General features: G+C 41.7%; 1 protein-coding gene across 1 annotated transcript; it reads right to left on the reverse strand.

Annotated features, from left to right (window-relative positions):
- Positions 1-219: 219 nt before the first annotated feature.
- Positions 220-9,437, reverse strand: tnfsf11 (TNF superfamily member 11). Its single transcript, XM_069712088.1, has 4 exons — positions 9,007-9,437; positions 6,922-6,957; positions 3,821-3,944; positions 220-2,115 (listed from the first exon to the last, which is right to left on the reverse strand). Exons 1-4 carry the CDS (start codon positions 9,205-9,207, stop codon positions 1,673-1,675), a joined length of 804 nt encoding a protein of 267 aa, XP_069568189.1. The 5' UTR covers positions 9,208-9,437; the 3' UTR covers positions 220-1,672.
- Positions 9,438-10,352: the final 915 nt, after the last annotated feature.

The following is a 10,352-nucleotide window of genomic DNA, read 5'->3' on the forward strand; positions in this document are numbered from 1 at the left end:
GGGGTAAAGGAACAGCGTGACTTCACTCCTTGGCCATAATGGTGTTGAATTTTCCAAAGGTTGTGGAGATTATCATATTTCACATCACAATAATACTGCAGTCAGGGTGGCCTGTTCATCAGGTTACAGTGCACGCCGGCTGCCATCTAATCCTGTGAAGTTTAACCGCTGCAAACAGCAGCAGCTCAATGAGCTCATTTCAATACACAGGAAACAATGTTACAAAAGTAGTTTTTTTATTAAAACATACACAAACATAAATAAAAAGAACACTGAATGGAAAAATCTATCAGATGAAATCAGATGAAGGTCTTTACATGTATGCTACAATCTTGTAGAAGAAACAATATATCCATATTGCTTTTGGCTGCTAGGCAAGTACACACAGAATTGTCAAAAATCAAGATACATAAATATAGAATTTAAATGAAGCCCCTGTGGTTTTAATAACAAAAAGCGTGTCTACTATTTCCTCTAAGTGCTGCATAATGAATGTCATACACACATAAAATATAAATGATTTTTACAGCCGAAAGGCCACTTTAACAATGACTTGTCTCTGTACTTCTGTAGCTAATAAATAAATATTTAGTGCATATTCCCATTTACCTCATTGAAGAGCCAAATGAAAAACAAAATTTAAGTTAAAGATGAACCAAACTCAATTCGGTTCCTCGAGTTAAAGAAGACAAAGAGTCTATTCAGGTCATTTCTGGTCAGACAGTCCAGCTATCTGCATTGCTTGTTGATTGTCATGAACAAAAAAAACAGATGTGCCTTCCTCCAGATGACGTTGTTGTGGTAACTGCCTTCAATGAAGGAGGCCACTTCACACAGAAGACTGGATAACAAATGAGTTTTGGAGCTCACATCTTTTTAAACTGGTTTTGTTGCTTTAAAACAATGTCAGAGTCAGAGTGAATCTTTCATGGTATTTACTCTCAATGATGCCGTTGAGATTTTGAGGATGAAATAAATCGGCATCTGACTGCTTATTTTGAATTATGCTGCCGAGTTACTTATTGTGCGGACGCCTCATTTGCCTGCCTTGTTCACACTTCCAAAAACTTTCAGAAATACATTTATGCATTCACTGCTGTGGACCTTGGAGTCTTGTTATTTATATTCTGTGATAATCTGATAAGTACAAGCAGATGCTTGATCAACTTCAGTACTCTTTTTGGAAAAAAATGTCCACCAATCAGCACTGATAAATCCTTTCTCGCTGCCCTTCTTGCCAACAAACTTCCTTCCTTAGTTGCTCCCCTGTGGTTTGTCTAATTAGTGCATAAACACATGTCAATTCTTAAGTCTCCATGTCGTAATCTAAACCAAAATGTATTGAAATGTCCCAATACAAACCGCAGTACCTAGAAAAAAAACCAGTCCAATAAAACTCCAGTGCTATTTTGGATGAAGCAGAGAGCTCTGTGTCTACGGGGGGGAGGGAACGTGGAAAAATGAGTTCCTAAAAATGCTGTTACCTTTTCCATTAGTTTTTCTCATAAAACCTCAAGGCTATTTGATGAAGAACAATTTGAAACAAAACAAAACACACATTTACAATACAAAACACACACTTTTTTGACAAATCAACATTATAAATCACTAACAGTGGTTCTTTGGCATTTAAAATGTTCAGTAGCATGTCCGCTCCCTACGTGTTTCACTTTCAGTTACCCAACTTTATGGCCCCAAAATAAGTCCCTTCTCCCTCTGGGTCCAGCATCCAGGCATTGGACACGTTGACAAACAAGGCGTCCCCATCTTCCAGCCGGACGCCTCGGCCCTGCTGGGCACAGTACATGTTATAGCTGGTGATGTTCCAGCGCATGGTACTGCCCGTCTTCATCAGCACCACAGCCTTGTTGTTCTGTCTGAAGCTCTCGTGGTACACATACTGGATGAGCTGGGTGTTGCTAATATCCACCGGGGGGATCCCAGCCTGACTGCTGTCCTCTGGTCCTCCGTGCGTGTAGTAGCGGAAGCAGGTTTTGGCATAAACATAGTAGAAACCTGACTCAATCACCAGCAGTTTTCCCTTCTGGTACACCATTCTCTGGCAGGTTCCATGCTCCTCATCCCAGTCGATGGTGATTGCCTTCGGATCACCCTCTGTGTGACAGCAAGAGCAGCAGAAAGCAACAGAGGTTTAGGTTGATCCATTTTGTGGTTTGTCACAAACTAACAAAAAAAAGAAAGAAAGAAAAGTGCCTCCCACATTCTGAAGTAACTAACTAGTTTCAAATTAGTAATCCCTAAATCAGACTGCAATCTTAATACTTAAATGTCTTGTAAGGAAACATTTGCATCACTCTTCTTTTAGGAAAATCAACAAGTGGCTGTAGCATCACAAGATGAAGCATAACGTCTTAAAACTAGACTTTCAGGGGGCAAACGGATTATCATTATTTTTAAACTGATGAGTTAAAAACCAACATTTCCCCCTGCATATGTGTTTTCCAGAGTTAGTATTCACATAGTTTACTATTCTGACCTCATTGACATGATTTGGTCATTTAATCAAACTTGTGTAATTTGTGGTATTTTACATCACTTTTGTGAAATGTGATTATAAATCCTACCATTTTACAAATCTACTAAATAGCATTTGGACCACACTCCCAATATTAATAATACCAGATCATACATTAGCAGACGAACGTTGGTTTATACAGTTAGCGACACACCTGGTAATGTTTAGTTTAAATATCTAACTAATATCTGTGTAAGAACTAATGAGTGTGATGCAACCGTTTTAATTTAGTGGTGCGTAAAGTTCCTCTTCATTATGTTATAACGACTGAACCAGAATAAAAAAGCTGCTGCAACCAGCTGCTTTAATACAAAGTTAAATCAGATGTTAGTACTGAAGCCTCACAACATTTTACTCCTGTCTTCTTTAGAGTCTTCTCTACACTCAGACAGATGTGTGTTTTTCTCTGTTAGCGTGTATTCACAGTTTAGAGTGGGAAACATCTGACTATGCTCACCTGGCTGATATTATTTGGTTATTTAGCCAAACTTCTTTGGCCAATATTTCATAAACTGAGTTGTGTGGTGTTATTTTTGTGACACATAATTTAAAATGTTTAGCTCCGCGTCATCATTGTTACAAAGTACTTTGATCAGATATGTTAACTGTATTCCGTTATGATCATCTTTCCTTTTCACTCTTATTAGATCAAAGTTAACATTAGCTTCGACCTTTGGTTCAAAACAGTTACACCTGCCAATCACTGGGATGTAAGAATGCAATTAATGCAGTTGTGTTGCAACTGTTTTATTGTGATTACTACTTTAAATGTACATTACAAATACACTAACACTAAACCACAAGGAAGATCTGGTGCAACCAGCTTCTCTAATACAAATCAGATACACTGTGAGTCATTGCAGCATCCCAGGATGCAGCTTAACATCCACATTTACACCTTTAGGGGTATAAATTACATTTTAAACTTAACTACTCATAGGTAGCAGTTTTAGGTTTTACTACAAAGTTGAAAAAAAAAGTAAAATCATGTTAAAGTGGGTATGACTTTACCTTGTTAGGAATATCCAATAAGAAATGTGGCTCTCCATAGTTGTGCTCAGAGTTTAGAAAAAGTACATAATCATACTAAACTAGCTGACATTGTTTAGTGAGGCATTAATCTGCACTCAGCAAACATTTACGTTATAAACACGCTAACGCGAGAGTGGAAGGAGAAGCTGGTGTTTGAATTTTAATACGAAGTCATATATAACAAATTGTGGTTGTAACAAAGACAGATTGGGAGAACAGATAATAATAGGATATTAAATGAGAATAACTCACTCTTAGAGAAGTCCTGATGCCCTTTGATGGGTAGATGGGCTGACGGGAGGCTTTCTTTAGTTTTACACCGTCTGTTCTTCTTCGTGTCTCTCAGGGCGTTCAGCACCGGCTCCGTCTGCACCTCCTGGAAAGAAAAAACGTGAATGCTCAGTTTACAATCACTGACTGGCAGAAGAAAAGTCAAATCACATCACTGGTGTATCGTTTGTATGTGTGTGTGCGCACATGTGACAAGTTGCTGAATTAAAAACTAAATTAAAGACTCACAAACACTTCTTCTTAAAGCAGCAGTATGATTTGAACATCATTTACCACAGCTTTGTTCTGCTGTCTCTTTCAGTAACTGTCTGCTCGTATGGAATTGTGTGCGCATATATGAAGACATTATGTGAGCATCCATACAGTGCATAAAGAGGCCTCCTGGTGAGTGGAAGATTGTGCTTCTCACAGATTGTCTCTGCGAACATGATTATTCTGAGATCTCAGCGCTTAGTGAAATGACCATTTTTTAAATTGTACCAATGTGAATTATTAAAGTGTGCATTTATTCATATGTGTAAGCCATACATAAATATAATAAATTATAAATGTCAGTAAAATACATGTAAATGGTCTGTACTTGTATAGCGCTTTATTACCTTTCGGTCTCAAAGCGCTTTAACATGGTTTTCCCATTCACCCACTAATGAGACAGATCACCATGCAAGGTTCTGGCATCAGGAGCACATTCACACACCGATGGTTCACCATCGGGGGCAACTTAGGGTTTAGTGTCTTACTCAAGGACACTTAGGCATGTGGACAGGAGGAGCTGGGGATCGAACCACCAACCTTCCGATTAATGTTCAACCCAGTCTACCGACTGAGCCACAGCCTCATCTGATTGAGGTGTTATTATGTCCTGAAGGTGTTTAACCTTGTTTTATAGCTTTAGAGCAGTTTCTTCTCATCCAATAATCCCAGGTATCCTGGCAACATCATACCCTAAATCTGAGCCAACATTTAGAAAAAAAAACAACAAAAAAGAAACCAACAGAGAAATGGAAAGTCTTGAAAGGGCTAGCATTTTTAAAACATGCCAATTTAAAAACCACACACAAACTCTGCTACACTTTCCAAAAAAACTCAATGACAGAACCAGTCCTGCCAACACTGTGAAAATCCTGTTGCAACACTGCACCTGTACTGTGCTAATATTACTCTTACATATTTATTCACAACCCAAATCCAGACAAATTTGCACACAGATGTGAATCTAACATTAGCTCTGTCTGTCCTCCAAAAACAATTTGCTGCACAAACATGTTTAGAGTGCAGCGTCTTGGAATGAGACAGGGGTAAACAACGTCTTGCCAGGGTTGCAGAGTAATTGTGAACGTGCCCCCGAGTGGCCCTACATTGTGGGATCCATCTTGATTTGTGGTGAGACCATGTCATACCTACTTAACCAGAGAGAAGAGATTATTTCAACAAAGCTTCCTAGTCTACACTGCGATCTAGAATTAAAGTGCAGCACGGTGACCAGCGCTCTGCAGCAGGCATAGTTTTTACATGAAGAAGTCATTTCGGCCTTGAAATACGCATCCAGCTACGGCTGACCTGATTGCACATGCTCCTGTGATCCCACAGTGCATGCAGGCTTCGGTTCAGCCCTTTAACTAGGCACCGCATACATCATTCAACATGTCTATTATGTTGATGAGATGCTACACCAGAACAAAAGGGCTCTCACTCCAGGTTGGCCACCAAAGCAGATTGTCTCTTTGTGTTTCAGACTTCTTCCACAGGTCTCCACCGATTCTAAACATTCAGATTATGAGTCTGATTCATGCTCCTGTGTTCCCACCACTCCCCAGGTCACGCTGACCACAGGCCTGCACATCCTGTCTCACATCAAAGAGGCTGACAGCCGTCCACCGAGGCCTGCTCTCCAACAAATCCCTGAACAGTCTGAAGGGATCACCGACGGTCTCGGTGCCGACCCTAACACAACACAGCGTCGGCCAAGTGGACCTGTCACCCTTACACCTCATAAAGCTCCCAGCACGTCTCCCGGCGCTCTGTGGGAAACAGCCGAGGGCTAACGACACAATGAGCTCCTCAGTCCAAGACGGGCTGGGTGGTTTGTGTAAGCACTCCACCAGGGATTCCCGGGGCAAACACAAATACATCATTTCAAAGGAAATTAAAGCATTATGGGAAACCAAACACTACTGAAGCAAAGCAGTGCTTGTAGTCTGTGTTGTTTTACTTCCTGGATGGGTTTTCGCTTTTGCTCTGCAAAACTTGTGCCAGAAAAGAGGCAATGACTCCCACAAAGACATCAAAAAATATATATGACTTCAACAATTAAGAATTCTTATTTTCTATATCCCTCATGCCACTGGTGATCATCGAAGAAACACTCTGCAACCACTGACGCCAGCGAATGACTCACCAGATGATTCTGTAAACTACTCTCTGCACAATGTGAGAAGGCAAATCAGAAATGTGGAAAAAAGAAAAGCTATCTGAGCCTCTATCAAAGGCAGAAAGGTGTTTTTCCCGCTGCGGTCTGACGTCTCTCCAGCCCGGGTGACCACCAAAGGTTTTTGTGCTTGCTTTACAGAAGCTGTGGCGAGCTCTGAAAACACACCCATGGGAAAATCATGACTCCTGTCAGTGCAAAAGTGCAGATGATAATCTTATTTACTTTTTACTGACTCTTTTGCTTTTAAAAACATAACATTATTACGTGCACTGCACTTCTCCCGGTGACAGTGACAAAAGGAAATACCTGGTTATGCTTCAACATATTCTTAAAGCAGATGGCTGTTGGCCTGAGACACTGTAATGTGTTTTACTGCCTGTTAGTGGCATGTGAAAGACTGACCATGACAAAACAATGACAAACTACAGAAATTAGGGCTGATGAAGAAGAAATTGCATCATTAGTTCTGATTATTTAAAATAACGAAGTGTTGAATGCATCAGTGACAGTCATCCTGTGATATGAAGAGCGGAGGTGTGTGTATAATGTAGCAGCATGGAAACATATCAAAATGCAGTTTATCTGGTGGACTGAGCTCCAGTCAGAGTGTGTGTTGCCTGGGTAGACTCACCTCTATGGGCCGATGCGGGGCTGTGGACAAATCTACCTGGAGACAGAAACGAGGGAGGTTAGAGGGGTCAGTGTAAAAGCTGTCATGGTTACATCATTTTTACTCTGAGGACTATCTGTCATGAGAATGTTTCACTGACAGGTGTGGGTGGTAGGATTCTCACAAAACTTTCAGGAAGGCAAAGCATGAGGGTGTTTGTGTGCGTGGGAATGCGCTGCGAGTGAGTGGGAGGACAGCTTTTTTACCACTCTGCATTTCACCACAACAGACTGCAGTCAGAATGCTTTGGAAACTGAGCTTTAGTCCTGCTTAGCTTGTTTTTTGTTTGTGAATATTTACATGTAGATTAAATACCCTTTAAAAAAGGTGCTCATGCATCCCCACAGAGCGATGCACCAAAACACAACAATCAAAAATACACTTTGTTCCTATGAGAGCAGCATTTAAAAAAAATTTATTTATTTATTTTTATCTGTTCTCATCAGCACATTCTTATGTCGGCACGGCACTGTGCAGATGCCAGCTCCCCTCTCCATCTCCAGGAAGTCGTACAGGTGTGGAGCGCAGACGATGGTTCGGCACCAAATTCCAGTCGGCACAACTGCTGACTCACACTCAGAGTGCTACCATATGCATCGGTCATCGAATTCAGAGGAGGCTGCGTGTTAATCCAAAATCAAAGCTCTCACACCGACCAACCAGAGGGCCTCTCGTGCTGCTGGGTACTCGGGGAACGCTTCAGTCTCTCCCTCTTGTCACTACCCCGATCAATCACACGCTGTTGTTATTATTACACAAATATCAGAAGAGCCATCAAATAAAACGCCGTCTCTTTTTGGTTGTCTGATCCGCTCTCTAGTTCTCACTGCTGTCCCTTCCTCCCTTTTGTTTTCCTTTTGCCTCTGGCTCACATCCAGTACATAACTAGCTCGTACCACACTGCAGTCTGTTTATGCCAAAGAAACTTAACGCACAAACACCGAGAGAGAGACGGAGGGAAACAGAGAGCGATTGAAAGACAGAGAGATGCTCCCCAGGTGAACTTCGAGCATCCTGACAGAGCAGAGATGTGGTCTGCTCTCTTGGCTTGTTCAAACATGACAATTATTCAGCTCCAAAACCGCCATAAAGTAACAAAAACAATTCTGGAAGAATGTAAATGTTATTTTACAAGATTGCAGATATGCAATACAAGTTGCCAAACATACGTATGAAAAGCTGGGTACAGGGATGTAAGGATTTTGATGATATCTCTGGCTGTGCTGTCATACAAGAAGCAAGTTGGAACATCCACAGAGTCTTTCTTGAACTTTGCCAGACTTTTCTGCCTCAGAAACGTCTTGAAAACAGCTCTGCGTATGCTCAAACGTTTACAACTTATGACACATATGAATTACAAATACAAGCCCCAGATGGCATTTAAACACGCGCATGAAAAACTGCAGTTTGGCAGCCTCAAGTGAAAACATCTGTATTTTGCAAATAAGACATCTTGCAAGACTGACATTTGAATTTGCAGCGGAGCTTCGACCGGGACGCTTCTGAGATATTATCGCTTCACAACAGACTCACGATGCTTTGAGTTGAGCTGCAGCCACTGGAAAATATCTCGCTGAAATAACTAATCTCCGTGGAAAATTTCGTCAGGGCTTCGTGAGATGCTATCTGTCATGTATGGGTGTATTTACAGCGAGGGAAGAAGTGTTTTAACTGCCTGCCGCCGAGGCGCTGCGCCTTCAAAGAGACGCCAAGAGTGCATGAAGTCTTTGGCGCACAAAACTGCAGAACCGGTGTTGCGTTTTCCTTTTTTTGAAGGTGTGTAGACTGCTTTACTTCTAAGAGCACAAGCCGACAACTTTATACAGCTAGACCTGAAACACTTATCTGACGTTTTAGGGCCTTATAAAATTGCGCAAATATTCCCGGACTGCCTTAACTCTCTTGTACCCTAGAGCTGTTTACAATATTTTATAAGTAAATATTTACACACAGAACCAAAGTTTGAGTAAACCTTCATACATGCTGAATGAGGTGTGCCTCGTGGCGCACGAGAAATCAAACCACACGGTGCCACACTGAGCCTACCTCTTGCAGATAACCTGTCAGGTGTAATAAGATCGCCACGCTGGAGGCCACCTGAAGCAATCCCATAACAGCGAGGGTCCCGAATAGGAGCGGCCGGTAAGTGGGTTCCGAGCTCTGCACCGGGTGGAAGCGGTGCTGCCCTGCCTCGATGTCGACCGTGTTCCGCAGGTAGCCTCTGTACTCACTGTGCGTAGCTGCCATGATGCGCGCTCTGTGTGTGCCGTTCAGCCCCTGGGCCAGGTGCAAGACTCAATGCAAGGAAGGAAACTCAGTCTGCAAAAGTCCCTATAATCAGCGGTGGGTGGGCTGAGGGAGTTCGTCTGCCTCTGCAGCCAATCAGCGGGATTCTCCGACAAGACCGAAACACTGTCAAGCAGATCGCCCAGCAGCGCACCCCAGGTGAAGCGATGCCTTTATGGTTTCAGAGGCCCTTTACACGAACGCATTAAACGTGTGATCCACCCCCTCAGCGCGTCCACTCCCCCGGTGACACACTCACTGCACTGAGGCAGTTTGCACAGCGGGATACAGTGGAGGATGAATGAAGGAGGAGAATCCATCAGTCATCAGTGTACACGCCTATAAACACACAAAAAACGACTTGAATCCTACAGCTTAACTACAAAAACTAATCATTTGAATTCATCTATTGGAAATTTCTCATCAAGGAATACAATTATTTTGTGGGACATTTTTTTTAATACGTACAGCAGCCTTCTATAAATGGTCTGCTTAGAATAATAATATATCGAATAATAATTATAATAATTTTTCGAATATGAAATTCCCTACAAAACATTTTTTAACTATTACAATTATATTTCCATAAAAGAAATGCAGGAACGTCTGGGCTGTGTTGTCGAAGGTCTCTGGTTGGACCAGCATGACTAATACACTAATGTGGTCGTGTTTACTTCAAAGCAGTAAATGGTCAAAGATGATTCCTGTTTTCTGGTTACTAAGAAAATTATCATGCTTTCATCACATCCCACTGTTAATTTTCTATGGAACAGACGGCTGATAAATTGCGAAAGAAATGATTCGTCACCTTTCATTTTTGGTGCATTTTCCAAAAAAGGATATGTTCAGGATATTAGTAAAAAAAAAAAAAAAATTCTGGAATTTCATTAGAAGATCTTTAAACTGCTCGCAAGCCATATAATGCACTGCCAGTTGTTCTAAGATGAAGCTGGAAATAATTAGTTGGTGTTTAGTTGCTGAGCCCCGTCTTCTTCGTTATGTTTTAATGTCTAAAATCGTTATAGGCCCACATCTGCAAGGCCCCCCTACTGGAACAATCTGTGTATATGAAGATGTGATGGAGTTGCAGTCATCACCACCTACTG

This window comes from Brachyistius frenatus, unplaced genomic scaffold, assembly GCF_029030835.1.
Source record: "Brachyistius frenatus isolate BFR_SWC_R1_liver_20210118 unplaced genomic scaffold, ASM2903083v1 Contig_106, whole genome shotgun sequence".
NCBI classification, from domain to species: domain Eukaryota; kingdom Metazoa; phylum Chordata; class Actinopteri; family Embiotocidae; genus Brachyistius; species Brachyistius frenatus.

Coding starts and splice junctions, on each gene's coding strand:
- tnfsf11 (XM_069712088.1), bottom strand. CDS start 9,207: ATGGCAGCTACGCACAGTGAGTACAGAGGCTACCTGCGGAACACGGTC. Junction 6,958..9,006: donor TGACAGGTTATCTGCAAGAG/GTAGGCTCAGTG, acceptor TTCTGTCTCCAG/GTAGATTTGTCCACAGCCCC. Junction 3,945..6,921: donor CCCCGCATCGGCCCATAGAG/GTGAGTCTACCC, acceptor TTTTCTTTCCAG/GAGGTGCAGACGGAGCCGGT.